Source organism: Pelodiscus sinensis, chromosome 14 (genome assembly GCF_049634645.1).
Source record: "Pelodiscus sinensis isolate JC-2024 chromosome 14, ASM4963464v1, whole genome shotgun sequence".
Lineage (NCBI taxonomy): Eukaryota > Metazoa > Chordata > Testudines > Trionychidae > Pelodiscus > Pelodiscus sinensis.
In genome coordinates, this window is record NC_134724.1 from 4,683,914 (window position 1) to 4,706,199 (window position 22,286).

General features: G+C 42.2%; 1 protein-coding gene across 3 annotated transcripts in view; it reads right to left on the reverse strand.

The window, feature by feature from the left end:
• MAP2K1 (mitogen-activated protein kinase kinase 1) overlaps positions 1-22,286 on the reverse strand; it is an 84,723-nt gene that overhangs the window by 52,328 nt on the left and 10,109 nt on the right. Inside the window, exons 1-2 of one of the 3 annotated variants that reach the window (XM_006129166.4) lie at positions 15,674-16,332; positions 3,467-3,493 (exon numbers count right to left, since the gene is read on the reverse strand). The exons of 1 other annotated variant lie outside the window; for it this stretch is intronic. In XM_006129166.4, coding sequence (XP_006129228.1) covers positions 3,467-3,493; positions 15,674-15,753 — 107 coding nt within the window. In that variant the 5' untranslated portion in view covers positions 15,754-16,332. Of the gene's footprint in view, positions 1-3,466; positions 3,494-15,673; positions 16,333-22,286 lie in introns of those variants that run through there. One more of the 3 variants, XM_006129167.4, reaches the window with a different exon arrangement.

Consider the following 22,286-nt stretch of genomic DNA (forward strand, 5'->3'; position numbering starts at 1 on the left):
TTGCAACCTCTTTTTGAGTTAAACCAATGACCTTATTGTCAAAGGTGTACACTACTGCAAAGGGATATCTACATAAGGACATTCAAGAAAGTTAAGGCAAATCAAAGGTGTGAAGTCAATGTACATACAAAGAAGTGCATTAAATCCTGAAATGGATGCTCTTGGACAGGCATTTATGTCCTTAGGTCAAAGTTATAGAAAATTAGCTTTATCCAGCATTGCTCAGATCTTTAACTCAATTTTTTGGATTTTGGAAACTAAAATGAAAATATCCCTGCTTTGTTTGAATCATTGCTCTGGGGTGGAGGGGTTCAGGATGCAGGCTGCCCCAAGGAGAGAGGACAACCTCAGCCGGCACTCACCACAGTACCGTGGGGCCAGGTGAGAATCGCCTCTCCTTGGTTGCTATAGCTCCAGCAGGCACAGCCGGGAAAGGGTGCATGACCCCCCAGCTGAGGCGGGTCCAGGTTCGTCTGCTCCCTGCACGCCCCAGCCAGAGTGAGGAATGCCGCAAACTGGGCACTTTCCCCTCGCTCCCTAACAAAGGAGAACAGCCAGCAATGTTCTTGTGTGAATCACCAGGGCGTGTTTGGGGGAAGCTTCAGCCCCGCCCCCAGCTCTCCCTAAAGGAGGCGCAGGACTGGGGCAGTCCCGAACAGGAAAGGGAATGCGCCCCAAGCCAGTCCCTTTCACCTGTCTGGTGAGTGTCTCTTTTCTGTATGATTTTCTGACAAGCAATCCCATTCCAGGCCTATCCCATTTTCCTGGCACAACCAAACCCTTAAATTGCTTTAAGTTAGGATAAGAGGAAGCTGCCTACGAAATTTGGGTACAATATTAATAATGCCTCACTGTAATCAAGGTAAATTCCAGTTTTTAAGAAAATCGCTGATTTTTTTCCCCCCAGAGTCTCCAAGCTACCAACAATATAAATTAGGAGTGTTAGCATGTAATCGTTGACATGCTTAACCAATAAACCTGGTCTTCTTGGTTAATCCTACCAACTACACACAACCCTCCCCCCTTTGCTGCCTCTGTATCAGAGACAGTGGGGGGAAGGTGGTGCCTGTGGGGAGCCAGCTCCCATGGAGCCACCTGTCCACCCCCCCCTTGCTGCCTCTCACAGTGGCAGCAGCGCGGAGGAGGGGGCAAGCGGGAGATGGTACACCCATGACAACAGTGTTTAGAGCTAAACACATTTGTATTCAATAATCTCTTTTTTAAACTAACTAGTTTTTAAGTTTCAAAGTAGACTGGACCTTCATACACACATATTGTCCATGTTGGTCAATTTCACGGGCCTATGGTTTTTAAAAATAGTGCAGCCGCCCAGATCTGAAGGTATCAATGCAGAAGTAAGGGTGGCACAGTATGGTATTGCCACCTGTACTTCTGCACTGCTGCTGGTGGGGAATCTTCAGAGCTGGGCACCCGGACAACAATCACTGGTCTCCAGCTGTCCAGCTCTGAAGGTAGCGCAAAAGTAATCTTGTGAACTCGTTGCAATTCTCTTTGGAGTCAGGACCCCAATTTGGGAAATGCTGGTTTCCCCCTGAAATCTATATAGTATAGGACTTAAAACCAGATTTCGCAGTCTGTGATTGGTTTTTCATGGCCGTCAAGTTGAACCTCTCCAGTCTGGCAACATCCATGATCTGGCATGACTTTAGTTAGCTGGATGTCCACTTATCGTGGGTGTGGCCAAGTTTCCTGCAGTCCCATAAAGTTTGTTTTCAGTCCCCAGTCCTGGCTTTCAGTATTCTCTGCTATTACTTAGCTCTACTTTACCCCTAAATGCCTTCTAAGAGCCCAATGAGCAGTGGAAGTGTTGGCAATGCTGCTAAACAATATTGACCTCCTCCGGTTTGGCAAATTCTCTGGTTTGGCACCGGTCAGGTCCCGAGGGTGCCAGTCTAGAGAGGTTCAGCCTGTTGTGCCTGATGCATAAATCTGTAGGTTGAGTGCATTTGCATTTCTTCTTCAGATATCTATGTTCAGATCCTTCATGTGAAGTATCCCAATGGCTCCTACCAGTCTCAGTGGATATATTTATACATTACAAAGCTGTGCCACCTAGCTACTGCAAGCATGACGAATGCGTAATCCTGTGGTTCTTAACCCACTGCCCATGGGCCAGTTGTGGCCCAATCAGCACACAGCAGCCGCCCATGTGACATTCTCAGTGCAAACACATAGCATGTTCTGTGGCTACACCCCACATCACACAGAGGACTGAGTATGCAGCCCAGGATGGTCGAGGTTGAGGACCACTGGTGTAGTCAGCTGATATGTGGTCACCTTTATCCGTTACAATTCAGACATACAACAGCTCTTCTACTGGGTTATTATACTTTTCATGAAAACAATATTGAGATGATGCACCACTTTTACATGTGAAGATTAACTGATGTGTAAAACATTTTGAGCATCTCTGAGGTAGGTAAATATTAATATTTTCACAGCAGAAACAAGAACAGCAGGCACAATGGGATGAAATTACTTGCTTAAGGCTACAAAGTCTGCAGCTGTGCCAGGATTAGGAACCAGAAGTTCATGACTCACAATCAGACACATTCCTTAGAAACGAGGAGACAAGGAAGCAACACACAGACACACCAGGAATTTAGTCACAACCTGGAGCCAGCATAACAGAGCAGAGGAGAGAAACAGATCAGACGAAAGGAAAAATAAAAAACTCCCCTAAAAAGCTTGTTGGGATTCATATCAACTCTTTGATAAAAAGAGCACAAGTCTTTCTATAGCAGTGGTGGGCAACCTTCAGCCCACAGGACAAAACCAGCCAGTCCACGATGACATTTGAGAATCAAAACTGCTGACTCACAATTCATCCTCCTGCTCAGCACCATGAAGCATAAAACGGACTTTTAAAAAAATCCAGGGACAAAATGCTACTGGTCAAGTCTTTAAAAAAAAGTGCCGTAAGTAGGAAAAAAAGAACATAAAAGGTATTACTCTATAAGGAATCTGATGGACAGAATTGTTCTAGCGTCTCTATCAATTCCCACAGAAATTTGTAAATTAAAATATTCTACTTTCCTGCAATTAGTTTCCTACCCATCATCTAGTCATTGGCACCATGCCCTCCTCTCCTGGTGGAATGCCGCAGTGTTGATGAATGTAGGCACACGGTCATACATTAAGCTGGCAATAGATGAAGTTCTATTGTTAGGGCATGACTGTATGGATTACTGCAGGTCACAATGGGTTCTGCCTTAGCAGACGTTTGAAAAGAGTTACTTAACAGTGAATTATTCCCTTCTCCAAAACAGTTGTTCATTCCCTGTGGACCGTAATTGGCTGCATGGCTAGCGTGTGCCTTCCAATGTTATGTCTCCTCAGAGGTAGTATTTGTCTGAACTAACACTGTTGAACATTTATCACAACAGAAATCACTGTGTCATGACATTCCAATCATAAAAACAATATGCATCTAGAAAACACTTACAGCTGACTGCTCCCTCCAAAGAAAAACCTGTGGGAGGGGGAGAAACAAAATGAAAATTCTGCAAGTTAGAACCTGAAGTTGTCAGCCATTGCTCCTCCTAGAAGAGGAATTTTTGGCTGAAAGCAGCACAGCCTGGAAATTTTATAAATCACAGGCAATCTCCAGGGCTGCTTCTAGCAACAGTAAAAGGTGACTTAAAAACAAAATCACATTCATATAAAAAAATTGGGTACCCACCATGTTATAAGCAATACCTCTCTTCTATGTATAGCAGTTTTAGATATTCCAACTTTTTTCAGTTTATGTAGCACACGAATACAGATAAACTTAACATATAGTCAGTTGCACTATTTTGTTTCTGGCCAGCTGTGCTTCCTGTCTCATGCATGGGCAGGAAGACAACACCTTTTTGCACTGCCGTGGGCATAGCTCAAGTATACACCCTGTCCCGTGTCCTCCGAATGGGTGTTTACCAGTATCAGCAAAGCTAAAACTGTGACGATGCAGCCAGTAACTGGGTTCAAGCAAGTTTGATAACGTTATTATTGGAGCCCCAAAAATTCTAAATAGGAACAGAAACATTATGTAATTATTGTGCACAGGTGTAATGACCATACTGGGTGCACAGTAGTAGAGAATCAGGCCTAAAGTTTGAGTGTGATATTGCGTGTAAAAATTTGAAAAAGGCAAAGATTATCAATTTTGTCAGGCTGACAATTTTGAGTTTTTTTTTTTTTAACTGGAAATAGTAGACAGTTGTACATTTATCTTTTGGTGGTCTACATCAAAGCAGATCTGACATTTTAATATACAAGGCACATTTTAAAAAGTATTTTGTGGTATTCTAAAAAGCATAAAACACAAAGTCGCTCTGGATTACAGAACTGTAAGATGTGCAGCAATTAAAATAATGAAGTAAATTTTTTAAACTTTTCTTTATAAAAGGAAGCAATCTGTATTTAATATGGTTAAAATCTTAGCAATTTCCAAGCTCAAGATGGTACAGCAACTCACATGTATGTTGCATCTGTAGAAGAAAGGAAGGAGTTCAGAATATTTTTCCTTTTATCAGTAAGGATAGTATTTTTAAGACTCCCATTTTGTTAAAGCAAACAAGCAAATAAATAAATAAAATAAAAAGCATTCTAGTGACTTTACTGCTTAATAGGAAAATATTTTAATTTGTGGGAAATCTATGCCGTTATTCTCACAATACTGAATCAATTAAATTTCTAGTAGAACTTCTGTTCGTTCTTATTTAAAATTTTGTATACAAATTAATAAAAAAGTGTAAATAATTAAAATGATGTAAAAGGTCTTCAATACAGTAGATTGTAACAGTATGGAATCATGGGGATGCCAGTCTCTCACTTCTAATTCTATTGCTGTCCATTAACTGTTTAACGAAGGAGATACATTTTTAGGGTTGCACTATGAAATTAATCATGCTGATACAGTATTTCAGCGTCTATCCAGAAGCGCAATGCAGGAAAGTATCTCAGAAACAGCTATAGCCTTGTTGGTCCCAGGGTAGAGAGACCATGTGAGTGAGAGGGATGTGAATGGGTAACTGGCTAACCAATTATCCAGTACCTGGGAGCAGCCCCGCACCTGCAGCCCACTGCCGCTTCTAATCCTGTGTGAAGGCTGTCAACACAAGGGGAGGGAGCTGTCAGCCCCAAGCAGGGCCAGAAGCAATCAGGCGGGAGCATCCCCTACCCGAGGTGCAGGGGCTGCTCCAGCCCTCCCGCCTCCCATGAGTTAACCAGTTAAACTTAACGTTTAACCATTTTACCAACTAAACAGGATAGGGAGGTTACCTTTTGATTAATCAACTAATCGTGTAATTGATGGAATTTCCATTGTGCACTTGATTAGTCGATAAGGGGGAGGCTCACTATCACCGCTGAGCCTCTGCCTTTTACATGTAGGAAGATCCTCCCACGGCTCTGGTGCGGTGGGGAATCCAGGGCAAGCGGGGATGCAGGCAGTCCCCACACGCGCCAGATCCGGACTGCTGCGCCTCTTCCTTTTAAATGTAGTAAGAGCCGTGGGACGGATTTAAAAGGCAGAGGTGCAGCAACTGGGACCCTGCTTTCGTCCCTGCTTGCGCCATTTCCCACGCTGAGCCTCTGCCTCCCCTCCTCCCTGCCGAGACAGTGCTGAGGGGAACCAGCTTTTAAGCTGGCTCTCCCCAGCACCAGCTCCTGCTCCCCACCCTTGCTGCCTCTGATACAGAGGCAGCAAGGAGGAGGGGGAAGCAACTAGTTGAGTAGCAACTCGATTACCCGATAAACCTAGGCTTATGGGGTAGATGACTAGTCGCTTACATCCCTAAAACAGGATTTTACATCCCTAGTGAGTGAGACAATATACCTTTCATTCAACCAACCTCTTTCTGTTGGTGAAAGAGACAAGTTTTCGAGCTTACAAACAGTGTTTGCAAATTGCAAATTTGAGCTTTCAAACAGTGTATTACAGGAAATAATTATATGCATTTATTTAATATTTAAACTAACTAGATAATTTAAAAGTGATTTAACAAGCTTTTTCCACTCCAGTGCATTATAGCTTACATCACTAAACAAAATGTATTTATGCTTACTAAACAAAGCCATAATTGTCTTATGAAGTACAGTAAGGATCACTTTTTCACTATTTTGCTGTCACACAAGCAGAAATGTATACGATGACTTACTATTAGCTGGAATATCAGTTTAAGTTTCTGACAATCCTTCTGTATCCTTACCAAATGAATAGATTTTATTTTGTCAGAAGCAATGATGGAGGTTTTGTTTAATTTGTTTAGTGTTTGCACATATTTTTGCATTTGTTTGAAATACTTTTCAGAATTTTTTAAATACCTACACAATAGAGAAACTTAGAATAGTGTTGCAGACTCTGTGTTTCCATTATTTTGATATTAGATAAGGAATGTTATGGTATCCTTTTTAGTGTTATTAAAACAAAATTTCTAATGCAATTAAGGAAAATATCAGACATGTGCATATCTGAACTGGAAGATATCAACTGGGTAAAGTTTTAATTGGAATTTGAAGGATCTATTCACTAACAAAAGGTTCACAGTTTATTTGGAATTATCTTGAACTCGTAATGCCCAGACTACTAAGTACACAATTGTACCACACATTTAGAAGACTTGTTAACCTATTATCAACAGAGCATGAAAAAAGAGACGGCTTTGACTATAAACTCTTATGAGAGACAAGTTTATAAATCTACAATAACTGTATAGACAAAACATAGCTTTAACTGCTATTCAGCTATTTCAAATATAAAATCTATTTTTCAGAGGCTTTAGGATTTAATCTGGTAGGATTTAATATGAGCATTTCAAACTCAGAGCTCCAATTTAAATCAGTGGGGATTCTGTACAGGGATTGTTTCTAACCTGAGTTTAAAACACACACACACACACACACACACACACACACACACACACACACACACACACACACGTTTTGGTTTGTTTGCTTTCTAAAACTATGTTGTCTAAATCCACTCATAGGAAGTGGATACATAAAAATATATATAGTATCATCATGATGATAAAAAAAACCTGATGATAAAAAAGACTCTGGTAGTTCCGCACTTTTTAATGACTCCCACACATAGGACAAATCCTCAGATCTGATAGGATGTGGCCCAACCTATCCAACTGTAAAAAAAACAAGTAATCCGGTAGCACCTTAGAGACTAAGAAAAATATATATACACATACATAGAGAAAGAATCATTTGCTTTCGTGGGCAAAACCAACTCCACTCATCTGAGGAAGTGGGGTGTGCCCACAAAAGCTCATGATACTATATATGTTTTTTGTTAGTTTCTAAGGTGCTACCAGACTACTTGTTTTTTTAAAGTTACAGACTAACCCGGCTACCCCTCTGAGACTATCCAACTGTTACACTCTTCATTTAGGTCTGTTTAGCAATGGGAAAAAAAAAGTAAAAGTGCAGGAATGTTATAAAACAAAACAGACATGAAGTGATAATAGCAGTGCTACTTGGTGTCAAGGTGCCTTTCTGTTCCCATTAGGCATATAAAAAAATGCTCTTGATGAAGATTTTGGCCCAGGATGTTTTGGCTATAAGAAACCTATGAGATACTGATGAAATGAGTCACTGTACAGTTCATTTGCAAATTGTATTATGAATTGAATTCTAAGCCAATTCTGCAGAATATCATTTCCTGAACTCTCCTCTGGCCATCAAAAATGGGCAACAGTAAGCATAGGATAGTGCCAGTTATTCAGTGGTTTCTTTAATCCCACTTGACAGAATGGAAAAGCCGCAAGGAAAAGCTAAAGTTTGTCCAGTTCTGAAAAGGTATTTCTTTTTACTCAAAATTTTCTCAGGAATTCCTCTTAATTCTGCACTGACTATTTCTAAAGACACAATTTTATTGATGGTGCCTCTTCTCCATTCTCAAATACCTCATCATACTCTCTTGTTACATCATGTCTGAAATTGGCATGGAATTATCTTCTTGGAGCAGAGAAAATTTATTTTAATCTGAATTGGAAGAGTGCAGCATATTTTTGGATGCTGACAAAGTACATTCTTCAGTGCACTGAATATTCTGGAAATCCTTAAACAAGAATCTAACTTGAGATTTTAATTCAAAGCATCTTTAAATTCAAAGCAGACTGCAAAGAGTTACAAAAAGATTGCATAATACTGGGTGACTGGGCAACAAAATGGCAAATGAAATTCAATGTTGATAAATGTAAACTAACACTAGAAAACATAATCCCACCTATACATACAAAATCATGGGGTCTAAATTAGTCATTATTACTCAAGAAGAGATCTTGGAATCACTGAGGATAGATCCCTGTAAACATCCACTCAATATGAAGCTGAAGTCAAAAAAGCTAACAGAATCTCAATAAGCATTAGGAAAGAGACAGATAACAAGAAAAAGCATCATTATACCTCTATATACATCCATCGTACGCCCACCTCTTGAATAGTGCATGCAGGTCAGGTCTATGGTTAACTGATAACCCCAGGCTCATCGGTTAACCTTCACAGTTGAACACAGGCTCCCAGAATGCGCAGGAAGCCGGCTTAAAAGCCGGCTCCCAGCATGAGTGAGCACCAGCTCCTGGGGAGCTGTCACCCCACCCCCTGGGGAGCTGTCACCCCACCCCCCGACCCATTGCGCTGCTGCCTCCCCCTGAATGTAACCATGTAACCGCTGAAATTTTCGGTGGTTGCATGTTTACTTGATTACATGCATTTTAACATCTCTAGCCTGGTCTCCCGTCTCAAAACAAGATATATTGGAATTGGAAAAGTACAAAGAAGGACAACAAAAATGATTAGAGGTATAGGACAATTTCTGTATGAAGGGAAATTAAAAAGACTGGGACTTCTTAGCTTAGAAAAGAGACCGTGAAGGGGTGATATAATTGAGGTCTAACATTCTTCTGGTGTGAAGAAAGTGAATAAGGAACTGTTACAAATTCCTTCATATAACACAAGAAACAGAGGTCACCCAATGAAATTAGTCAGTTATAAACAAACAATAGGAAGTATTTCTTCATACACAACACAGCCAACCTGTGCAACTCACTGCCAAAGGATGCTGGGAAGGCCAAGACCATAACAGGATTAACTGAAGAATTAGGTAAGTTCATGTAAGATAAGTCTACCCATGACTATTAGAATGGGCAAGGATGGTATCCCTAGTCTCTGTTTGCTAACAGCTAGAAGTGGGTGACATGACAGGGGTTGGCTCACTTGATGATCACCAGTTCTGTTCATTCCCTCTGAAGCACCTGGGATTGGCGCCACCCAGAACACAGGGAACAGAGCTAGATGGACTACTGGTCTGACCTAGTATGGCTGATCTTATGCAATTACAACTTTTGTATGATACAATACACAGAATGATATCAAAGGATACAATAGTAAGTGAAACTTTCCCTTGTTTTTATATTTCATGAGGACAGGGCCCTCCCCAGTTTTAGACCCTCCATGCAAGTCCAGATTATAGTACAGTGAAAGGGAAGTACCCAATATCTACTTAGGCTGCGCCTTCACTTCCCAGAAGTACGGTGGTCCATCTTCCAGTGTTCGATTTAGTAGGGCTAGTAAAGTCTCGCTAAATCAAACACTGAGTGTGCCCTCATCAATGCCGGAGCTCCTATTCCTCGCAAGGAGTAAGGGAAGTCAACAGGAGCGTTTCTCCCATGAATATCTCACTTGCGTATCTTAAGTTGCGTATCTTAATTTAATCTTCCAGGTAAGTATGGACCAGGCCTTAGTCAAGTTAGAAATAAAACTTTAGCATTGCCCCATGAGTAGGCAGGCACTTTGGTGGTATCTGATGAGCACAGCTAGTAATCTAGGTCCCAAATACTGCCTCTGTAATTAAAAATGCAAGTAGGTCAGCAATGGCACACATGGCTGGATGGCTACTTGGTCTTGCCTCAAGATGCGGGGATAGACTAGAAGACCTTTTGAGACCCCTTCTAGCCCTACATTTCTATGATTAATGGCTTTTTTCCAGAAGGGAACAGAAGTCATTTTGGGGAAAAGACAAATTAACCTACTTGTCTCAAATGCAAGAAACAGTCAGGGATAACTACCAATGTTACAGCAGTCCAATACATGGTTTTGGAAGATGTATTAATACCATATGCCTTCATAACCAGTCTATTTACATGTAGTTTAGACCCCACAAGTTTATCAAGATTCTTCTTTGCAGACTCTTTTGTGCATAGATATTCTTGCAGAGGTAAGTTTACCCAATTTTCTGAGAATATTATGATATTTAGACATGAACTATGGAGTTTACTTGAATTAATCGGTAGAAATTATAACCCAACATTACCTTTTATTTGATGGTTTCCGATAAGCCCCAACAAAATATCTAGTAAACATTACTGTAAGATTATACTGGAGTTTGTAACTATAACAACCTCCTTGGAGCCAGCATGCACTGCACTGGGGTTGCCTGCTGGTGTAACTAACTTTAACTAAATCATCTTTAGCCACTTTTATTCCAAACACAGACTTGCACTAAAATACCTAGACTGGATTTAGGAAAACAGCTTCACTGAATTAGTGCAAGCTTGTTTGTAAATCAGCCCTTAGGACAGTGGTGGGCAACCTGTGGCCCTCGGCAGGGCCAGATTAAGGGGAGGGGGCTAGCCGGGCAGCTGCCAGGGGTGCCTGATGACAGCTGTAAGGGGCGCCGTGCAACCGGAGCCGTGGGCCGTGCAGCAGCCCCTTAGAACTGCCATCAGGCGCTGCACGCCCGATTACAGCTGTAAGGTGCACAGCGCGCCAGGGGTGCGGGCCGCACATGCGCCCAGGGGTGGAGCTGCGCATGTGTCACGCGCCCACTGCCCAGGGCACAGAAATGGCTCAGCAGGTTCTATGTGTGGCCCACAAGACATATTGTTTACTGTTGCCCACATGCCGGATTCCGCTGGTTTCTGTCTGCATAGTCTTTTTCCTACCGGTGTTCCTAAAGTGATGCACAAGTAACGCAAGGGCATGTGAAGCAAGGTGTGTGCGGATTGAACACAACATTGACTCTGAGAATCAAGAGCTCCCTCTGCATCCAATCAGCACACCTCGCAAATTCTAGGTACGCAAGTTCAGTTAGCAAAACTTCCCTATTCCGGGAGACCATCTTGGTTACAAGAGTCTTAAATCCTGCTGAAATAGATGAAGGAGGGCCACTCCTGCAGCCCACTCACTAGTCTAGATTGCTCATCATTGCCTAGGGTATATATATTTACACTTGCGGGTAGGGTTGTGATTCCCAGCTCAAGGAGCCATTCTTGCACTAGCTCTCATTGAGCTAGTACAAAATGTAGCTAGGGTAGGGTGAGCGACAGGAAGGGTTAGCTGCCCTGAGTGTGCACCCATCACAGACCCTATATATGTACTCAGGGCTACTAGCTCATTCCACCACTCACACAGTGCCAGGTGTTTTATTTTAGTTCGGTACCTCAATGAGGACTAGTGCCATTATGTCTCCTCAAGCTGGCAATCACACCTCACGCTCTAAATGTGCTGCTGCTGCTGCTAGTTGAGCTGGGTCTTCTGCTGTTGTGTTTCAGATGAGTCATTAATACAGTGCAAAATTAAGAGGACAGACGTGCTCAGGAGACATCAGGAGCTAGCAGTGCTAAGACAATATTGTGCTTTCATTTCATATTTTCCTTCAGGGGACTATCATATGGCAGTGTAAAAGAGTTTTTCTTCACTGGGAAAATAGAAGTGTTTTTACATCAAGATAACTATCTCAATAGAAAATCTTTTAGAGGAGAAAAAGCACTGTTGTTTTTAAGCTCAATTTTGCAAACATTGGTCATCCCTATACTCCTTCCCTGGGGCTTACATTGACGAACTACATGAAGGTAAATACAGGTAAAGTGAGTTGGCTCCACTAGAATTTCACAAGATCCACACTTATTTCAACCTAGCAATCACATGGAGTCACTTTCTTCTAGCAATAAATAAGGAACTTTATTAGAATAAAAAAAGTATTTGCTCTAGTACTACTCCCTCTGTTTCCCTGCACAGTTTCTGTTTAGCATGCTCGATCCAGCCTGGCCTAAAGAATGAATACATTTAACCTCACATGGACCTGGAATACTTATAAAGTTTCAAGTGGAAGAAGGGAATGCAGAAGTTTCAGGGGAATTAAAAATGGATATTGTTTCCTTGTTTCTTCTGCCTATGAAGCTAATGGATTATCACAAACACTTTAGTAGGAGAAAGAAAAAATATTTCCACTCTGATTAACTAGTTTGCTTATTTTCTGTTTGTTTGTTGCCCTCTTTCTGTAATCTCTGCTCCTCATTTGCAGCAGCACTAGAATAAAACTAACATTAGTCTGGCCAGCATTGCATTAAGGCCAGGTCTATACTAGACCTGGAAGGCCATCTTAAAGTACACAACCCCAGCTATGTAAATAACATAACCAGAGCTGATACACCTTAAACCGAGCTTGCCACCGTCTTCACAGTGGGAGGCTGATGGAAGCAAATGCTCCCGGGGGCTTCCCTTACTCCTCACAGTTGCAAGGATCACTGGTGACAACTAGGAGCACCCTCAGCATTTGATTTAGTGTGTGTTTACTAAACACACTAAATTGAATGCCAGAAGATCGATCTCCAGGATGGTAAGTATAGATGTGGCCTAAGTTCCACTGTGGGATAGCTACTCCTTCTGGCAGCAGTGGATGCAAAGAGTACAGCAGTGGTGCAGTCCTCCTTCCTGTGAGATTGTCCTTTGGGGAGTATTAAAAAGAAAAGTGAACAGTCTGGCAGAGTACCTGCAATCCTGCTTTCATAGTGTTTGGTAGGCTGAGACGTGCATTCAGGAGCCCCAGATAAATATGAAATAGCTTAAGTGAATGACCAAAATAATCAATCCACATAATGGGGAATGAAGCAGTGTTGTGGGCAACAATCCCAGGACTTCAGGGGCTAAATGTTCTGTGTACACCCATAAGTACACGATACCAACACTGTATTTTTTGCTGCAGATATTTTAAAAGGGCATTAAGTGTAAATGAGAATTAGGCCTTGCAATATATATTTTAAAAACTTCCCTATACATCTAGCCACCGGTATGTTTTTCTTATACGCTAATCAATGGGTACCTGAGACAGAACAAGTGAGATAAAAAATACAGGAACAGCCAGGACAATTTTACTGGAATGGCAAGTATGTGTAAGAGGCCAGCAAATGAGTAACTAGGGGCTCATATGACCAGCGACTGAATAGGCCAGGACTACATTAAACCAGTAAATGAACTGTCATAAAAAGGTTAATAATCTTATACATACATAACACCTGTCTGTAGAATTCCAAAAATTTTACATATTATATGCACACAACACAACTGAAATCCAGGCAGCTTTGCAGCACAAAGCATTAACGAATCAGGACACGGCAGTACTTGGAAAAGAATTAGGGGAAAAGGCAAAAAGTAGTATAATCTGGTCTCAAAAGGCACAGAAATGGAGCAAGATTTGGGATGCATTCCCAGCTCTGCCTCATGCATCTTAAGTCATACAGGAAGTGTCACAATAAGAGTTGGCATTTGTTGGGAGGATGAGTGTTTTTGATTGATGTTGAATTCTTGCTATGTAAGGGCAGGTTGTTGATTTGCTGTTTGTATTATTTATGTCATCAAAAGCACCTAGCATACATTTTAACCTCCCGAGGGTTAAATCTGAGATGTAATATATAACAAAGATTCAAGGGGGAGGAAGGCACATACAAATGATTACTGCAGGAAAACTGAAAAATGTTGTAAGATTCAGGCTTTTTGTACAAATAACATTTTCTGTATAACCTCAGGTTCATATATCTTTGTTTTTGGTGTAAATAGCTTGCATTCAAATTTGGAGTCCACTCACTTCTCTTGTTGCAATGTTGTATGGAATTCTGGGACTAAAATGAGTAACCTTGAAAGAAAGAACATTGGGGAGATGCAATGGATACCTGCTTTTTAATTTTAGGTGTCAAAATAAATAAATTTGGCCTGTGTCTCAGCTTCTCTGTAAAATGGGGATAACCGTATCCCACACTCACAGATATTTAATGTTAAATCAGATTATGTTTGTAACAGCCATGAAGATCCCTGTACAGGAAAATTTAGATATGTATCTTATTAATCTTTACAACACAATCCAGGGCAGAACCCAGGTGACACTTAGGCCAAACTTCTCAGAAGAGTTCAGCACCTGCTGTCCAAGACAGATTTTCAGAAGAAATCAGCTCCCATTAAGGCACCAGGGTGGTTGGCTAGATTTGTAATGAAGATCAGCACAATGGACACTGAGTGCTTCTGAAAATCTGGTTATAAATATCACAGTGGGAGCTACTAGCTCCTACATAAGTTTGAAAATTAGAGTATTAAATAGGTAACAATGGCAACCAAGCTCATTTGAAAACCCGTCACCAATTGCGGGGCATCGGCCCCGCATGATTAACAGAACTGATGGAACCTCCATTTCAGATGTCCTCTGAAAAACCCACACACAAACTTAATTTAATTTCCCTAACAAAGCAGAAGGGTCACACTGACCTTTCTGGGATAGCAACCTGTATTCCAGGGATTGTAGGTATTTCAACACCTCTGTTTCTCTCTCTCATAACCTCAGGCTAAGAATGAAATGATGCGTGCCAACCTGTTGCCTTTAGCAAACTCAAACTCTTTTGTAATTCTTCATTCTTTTACACTACAGATAATTTAAATACAGACTTCCCAAGCAAGCATGTTTTGTTACCCATAAATTCACAGGTAACCCATAATTTTAAGGACTGCAATCTTTGTTATTGTTGTTAAAAAAAAAGGATCAAATCAGCTAGTCGGTACTTCCCTCTTGATTTTTTTGCAATGTTTTCATTATACCCAAAAAGTGTAGCATCTTGTTTCCACATGAGTATTATTTGTAATCAAATGTGACAGCTGAGGTGACTGAAAGAAAAGATTTTCTAAAATGGACTGCAGTCTGTTATAGAATAAAAAGGAGGAATGACTTTCTGATTTCCAGAGCAAATTACTCTTTTTTACATATATAAAATATTCCTATTGGAAAAAAGTACTTGACATTTGCTAAGTACTTATCATATAGTACATGCACGTGTAAAAGATACCATTAATATGGAAATAACATTTCCATCTAAAATGTTTGTATCTACCAGAATTAAAAACTGTGACTGAAGTTATAAAATTATTTTTCACCTTGTTTACTTTATGCATCTGACAGAATTTTGTGTCGCCAAATTCACTGTCCTTTCTGAAAAGACACAAATATTAACAAGGGGGCAAAAAAAACCCACCCTGGATTATTTTGATTTTTTTTAATTAAGCCTTGATAATGAAAGGCTGCTCTAACAGAACCTTTTGTAACAGTGGCCTTTAAAAAAAAGATCCTGTTGACAGTACCCTGTAACACCTCCTGTGTTTTTTATTTTTTAGACACAGAGATTGAGGCGCTCGTGTTAAGCACCATCGTCTCGCTTTGCTTTGCTGGAGTCCTGGAGAATGTGCAGAAATGTTTCCCGTTATCCCCAGACTAAGAGATTTAGGAGCACGGTCCCCCAGAGACACAGCAGGGGAGCGAATCTTGGGTTGTATCTGCCCCACCCCTCTCTCCTCCAAGGCAGGAGTAACACCCAAGCCCCAGGGAGGCTGTACTCACTCTGCAGTGCTGGTCCCATTGATGGTGGAGCTATCTGGAGCCGGGTTCAGCTGAATTGGCATCGGCTTCTTTTTAGGCATTTTGCAGTAAGAAGAATGGCTCGTCAGTTCCCGAAAATGCCCAGCTCCGGGGGCTCCCTCCCGCCGGGCAGAGTGCGGGGCTCCTCCGGCAGTTCCCGCCGCACTAGGCGATCTTCCCTGCTAGCGCTTCTGGGCTCCTGCGCCGGTCAGCCGGCGGCCGCTCCCTGGCCGGCAGCCGCGTTCCGGGCGCTCAGCGCGGCTCCCGGGGCCGGCAGCCGCTCCCCGCCTGAGCAGTCCGAAGTTCCCCGAGCGGCGCCGGGAGAGCGGACCCTGCCCGAGCTCAAACCGCGTCCCTGCTCGCTACTGTGCATGTGCAAAGCCTCGGCCCGCCCCAGTGCGCAAGTGTGGAGCCGCTGCTCATGGGCACTGGGGAGGGCCGCCTTTTGCAAGCACCCGCCTGCTCCTCTGCCCGGAGTTTCGCTTCGGGTGCGCGGGGGAGGTGTGCGCCCGGGGCGAGCCGGGGACTCGCTCCTTGGGGAGCCGGGGCTGGGTTCTGAGTCAAACGCGGGCCTGCTTCGGATTCTCATCTTCCCTGCGGCCACGCCACGAGAGCTCGGGGCTTCTCTCCCTCCCTTCTCACCACCTCCCATCCCCCCCTTCCTCGTGTACACGCACCGGAGTCACTCCGCGTTCGGTTCACACGCGCGCTCCGGTTGAGAACTGGGCCCCGAAAGGGGATCGTCAGACACAAGCCAGGAGCAAAACGCGCAGCCCCGGCTCGAAAAGAGACGGAGGGGATCGTCAGGTGACACAGAGGGGGGTGAGAGCAGGACAGGATTCCCGTCGGAAGTCACCAGAATGGAGCAAAACAATGGGGAGGTTAAAAACAACGAATAGTCTAGTAGCACCTTAAAGATTAACAAAACAGGTAGATGGTATCACCAGCTTTCGTGGGTACAACCCACTTCTTCAGATGCTAGGAGTGTAGAACTCATGGGGAGGTTGTGACTATGAGCATTGGAGGACAGTCTAGAGCTGTGCATGGGATGGGGTCTACTCTGTGAAAGAGCAATGGGATGCATATTTCAAAAAGCAGAGCATTTTAGACTTTTCCTCATCATGACCTACTCTGTTTGTAACTAGAAAGGCAACAGGAAACTCACAGCTCTGCTGTTCTTCTCCCCTGCCTTCCAATCATTTCTTGGCCAGTTTGGGAGGGGAGGGGTTAAAATGTTCCAAACCGTTAGAATATGTAAGGGTGAATCTTAGGCTCTGTGTCACTAGAACATCATTAGGTTACTTGCACCACAACTAGAGGACAGTCGTTTAATCATTTGTGCGCTTTACAGGATCATAGGCAGAAATTTCTGTGGGGGGTGCTTTCTTGTAAATGTGGTCTGCAAGGGTGTGAATGCACCCCCCTCTGGTCCCCCAAGTAAGCAGGGAAATCAGCCCCCCTTCTCCCAGCAGACCAGAGCATGGGCAAGGGAGGCTCAGGCAGCACTCTCCTGGCCAGCCTGAGCATACTTACTTGGGGGACTCAAGGGGGTGCTTTCCTATCCCCTTGCGTACAGGCCTGCTTTGTATTTAAAAGGGGATTACAAAAGGAACTGTCAACATCTAGTAAATTAATCTGCTATGAGTATGTAACCTTTTGTTTATAATTTTTCAGAAGTTCTGTGAAATGGAATTATGAGGTCTGTAGCAATTAAATTAGCAAATGTCTACCATAAATACTTACTCTGCATATCAGCCTACAGTGTTAATGTTACATGAAGAACAACTTAATTTAATCCCCATATAAAATCATTACTCTGCATACTTTATATATTGAAAGTATTGTATTTATAATTAAAACATTAGCCTGAATTTGCGTATTAATGGTTTCTATTTATCCCCATAAATACTTGAAATAAAGATCAAACCGTAATAATACCATTAGAAAATAACTCATTATATATATTAAAGTGAGAATGAAGATCAGGTGCAAAAATTGCTGTTATTAACCCATTGCTTTAACTTTATCAAATAAATACTCAATACGAATTCATATTAAATGAAAGTTACAATCTGTATTTATGTACAAGTGATGTTGAATTGTTTTATATGTATCTCTAAAAAACTCTTCATTTTAAATATCAGGACATATTTCAAATTAATGAACAGTTGCAATGCACAGAAGTTTTAATCATCACGTGTTCTTGAAATTCTAGTGGGGTATAACCATTTATTCAATAATGTTCTGTGGTATGTTGCCAGAAAAACAAGAATAGACTGAGAGAGTGTAAGTTATAGAAAAAAATCATTCAAAGCCAGATATATAAGGAATCTCACCTCATTGCTTCCTTTAATAGCTTTAAAACTTAAATCAGTAGTTTTCAAAATGTGGGTTGAGACCCCCAAATGGGTTTGCACCACTGGGGTTGTAGCAATACCTAGTATATACAAGATGCTATTTTGCTCCGTACCGTGTGATGTCACATAGACCATTCATGCAAGGTCATGAATTCATGATTAAATGTTTTTCTATGCGGACAGAGGTATTCTTTTATTGACATATCTGTGCCTATACTGGCTGTTAGGTCAGCACTTCTACAACACTTGTAGCACTTGTGGGGGCGGGATTCCACATCCTTGACTAACATAACCATGGCAATTTACCTATTAAATGTAGACCAGGACTCTAATTCCGAACTCCTAATTCCTGTTTCCCCTTTGTTCCGAAGCAGGGAGGTAATCTGTACCAGCCCTTTGGCTAGTGAAGACTTCTACTCCTCCCACTGTGGTAGCTCCTCCCAGGGCAGTGACCATCTCTCAGCTCCTCACCACTCACTCTTTGCCCACGTGAGCCAAAAGAGGAGAGGCCGGACAGGGGCGCTCTAGGAAATGTTCACATGGTACCAACAGCTTAATGTGGCAGAGAGGAGGCTGGACCAAATTTCAGTGAGTCGTGTTGCAACCTGGCAGGTGAGTTCACAGGCAGGTTTGGCCAGGCAAATCCTCAAGAGAACACAGAAGGGCTCACAGTTGAGCCCCTGGATTCAATGCCCAAATCTACTTTAATAAGTTATAAGGTGAGAAGTCAAAGAATGTATGCAGTATATATTTCAATAACAGTTTAATTTTGAAATACTGGCAGTCTTGGGACAATTAAATCTTTCCAGTAGCACATTTTCTCCTAAGACTGATCACTGGCTAAACTGTAGGCTTTGAAAATATTTTTTTTTAAATAAACGAGGTAAAGCCTTATGGCTAACACATCTGAAGAAGGGGGCTGTGCCCAGGAAAGCTCATGATACCATGTACATGTTTTGTTAGTCTTTAACGTGCTACCAGACTATTTGTTGTTTTTTAAGTTTTTCCTGTTACAGACTAACTCAGCTACCCCTCTGTGGGATCCAGTTAACACATCTGTAGGGCTTTGTGACAACATTTAAATGGGTGCTATCTGTAAGTATGCTTACGATATCAGTCTCCAAAGCATTCTTTTAGTACAGATAATACATAGCTTGAGTCTTAGCATGAAATCACCATGGCTGCTGAGTGTGTTCCCTTCCCTTACGTAAACACTTTGGTGATATTTATAACACATTTAATGTAAAAGCTAATAGCATTGTTCACATTCCACCACTCCAGATGTCCTCATATTAACAGAAACAAAATGTTACACAAAATAAATATGTAGCTTTTAATTATAGCACAAATGCAATTTTAGGAGATAATTCAAGCAATGATTTGCCAATCTACAAGGTATTAGTTATCAAGAAAATTATTCTGCTTTACAATTGATAGCTACATGTCATCTTTTCCTGTATTGTATTTGCTTTACTATTGGAATAAAAGACCTCATTAAACATCAACAAAGAAGCAGAAAAACCATTACAAATGTGTAAAGGAATTTTTATTTTTAAATTTGGGATATCTGAAAACTTAAAATTTTGAAAATAATCCGTTTACAAACAGTTCAAGTTGACAGTGTCACTCTAAGCAACTATGCATCTTTGCTCTGACAACCCTTTATGGAGATTTTTCTGTATGAGGCAAGCTACTGAATATGCCCTTTTGTGATAGATCACTGTTTGCATGTCATTTGAGCTATACAATGGATGCGTGGGCAGGAGGATGTTCACTCTTAACATTTCTCAGCCTAATGTGCCTTTTAGGCTATCTACACTAGGGAAAAATGTGTATTTTGACACTCTACTTAGCTAACACATACTAACTAATATTTTAGAAACTTAGCCATGATATCTAGCTGGTGTAAATCAGCACACAACCATTGGAGCCAAGGAGTGCAGCTATGTCAATTTACATCAGTTGAGCATCTGGATCTGAGTGTAGACAAGCTAGTATTAGTGCCAACAAGTGTTATCTGGTCAAGATAAACCTAAGTAGGGAGTGTGGTGTTTCTCTCAACCAGCTACTGTTAAAATTACAACTTGTCTAGGCTACATTAGGATTTGACATGCTACCTACCATGTTAAAAATTTACTTTTTTTCTTAGTAAAGAAAAGGCTTCAGTGAGGTTGTTCCCTCTTTTACACACAGGGATGTAAAGGCACAAAAGGCAAAATAGCTTGCTCTAGCCAGCAACAGAATTCAACAGTCCTGAGTTGTAACTGGCCTTTGATCTAGATGCACTAGTCCTCAACACAAATGGGATATGCTTACCATCAATAACCCATGTGACAATTCTCTCCAGACTAGAAGTGGACTTAATCTGTCCCTGAGAAATTGATGTAGCCATTTCTCACTCTTGGTCTCCACTATGAGGTTAGGTCAAAGTAAGCCACATTAGGTCAATTGTATAATGAATGTCTACATCATCAAGCCCTTTCCACCAACCTTAAGTGGGTTTAAAATCAACTACTCTACTCCACCTTGATAAGACTAGCACTAAATTCAACCTTCCTGGGTTGAATTTGGGGTAGTAGAGATGCAGCACAGTTCGATTCAACGTTCTTGGTCTCTGGGAGGTGTCCCCCAGTGCTCCAATGTGATGGCTCTGGCCAGCCCATTCAACTCTGCTGCACTCTCAGGTACACAGGAAAAGTCCTGGAACCTTTGAATTTCATTTCCTGTTTGGTGAGCGTGGGGAGCCCTGCAGCACACCTGAGCATGCATACCCAGGGTTGCAAATGAGCTGCAGCATGAAGCATGCAGGAGGTCCAATTGCTGTCAGGGGAGGAGAATCTGTGCAGGTAGAACTCTAAACCAGCAGAAGAAATGCTGGTACCTATATGCCAAAATCGCACAGGGCTTGAGGGAGAAAGGCTACACCAAGGAAACCCAGCCGTGCCACGTGAAAATAAAGAAGCTCAGGCAAGCGTAGCAGAAGACAAAAGAGGCTAATAGTTGCTCTGGGTCAGAGCCACAGACATGCCACTTCTATGGGCAGCTGCATGGGATTCTAGGGGGGACCCAACCAGTACCCCAAAACTGTCCATAGATACCTCCCATGTGATTCTTCACACAGCCTTGGGCAAAAAGGAGAAGGAAATTTTAGATGAGAATGCACAGCAAGCGTATCTGCGGAGTATCTGCTCTCCCTGATAGCCAGGAACTTTTCACAGAATCATAGAGTCATAGGGCTACAAGAGACCTGAGGAGGCCATCAGGTCCAGCCCCCTGCCCAAAGCAGGACCATTCCCAACTAAATCAACCAACCAACTTTTCCTAACTCTGGAGCCAATATCTTCCCATGACCTATTAGTTCCAGACCCTTTATACATTATACATTAGGTCACTTGTATAATGAATGTCTACATCACCAAGCCCTTTCCACCAACCTATAACAGAGTTTAAAGAGAAGCTAGATAATTTCATGAAGGTTAAGTCCATAAAAGCTATTAGCCAGGGGATAGAAATGGTGTCCCTGGCCTCTGTTTGTCAAAGGATGGAGAAGGATGGCAGGAGACAAATCGCTTGATCACTGTCTTTGGTCCACCCTCTCTGGGGCACCTGGTACTGCCCACTGTCGGCAGACAGGCTATTGGGCTAGATGGACCTTTGGTCTGACTCAGTACGGCCATTCTTATGTTCTTATGTAACTATCATAGCAAGTCTCATTTTGGTATTGCTGTGCTTCAGGATGGGGGAAAAGCAATTTGCAAAGTTCAATGAAAGTGGCCTTATGCATATGAAAGTTTTGCAGTCACTGGTCCTCATCCCATAGCTGCATAAATATGGGTCCCACCAGTTTGAGTTTGTTTCCTGGAACCAGAATTGGCATTCCACTGTGTCAACATACCTGACTGCCACCAGCATATGCCAATCGCTCCATTCCAAGCGTTCCTGCACATCTGCCTGAGTAACCTCCTCTTCCGTGTGCCGGCGGCTTCTGGCTAGGCTCTGGACATACCACAGGACAATGCACGAGATGATTGCAATGCTCACAACAACAGCGTGTAGCTGAATGAGGCCCACGTGTGGCCTGGTATAGCGTCTACACGGATAACCAGGGAAAAAAGAAGTGAAATGATTGTTTGCCTTTGCTTTCAAAGAGTGAGGGCAGGAAGAGGTAAGTGCATCATGGGAGACTAACGTACCCAAAACCACCATGCTTTTGTCTCAACAGGCATTGGGGGCCTAAC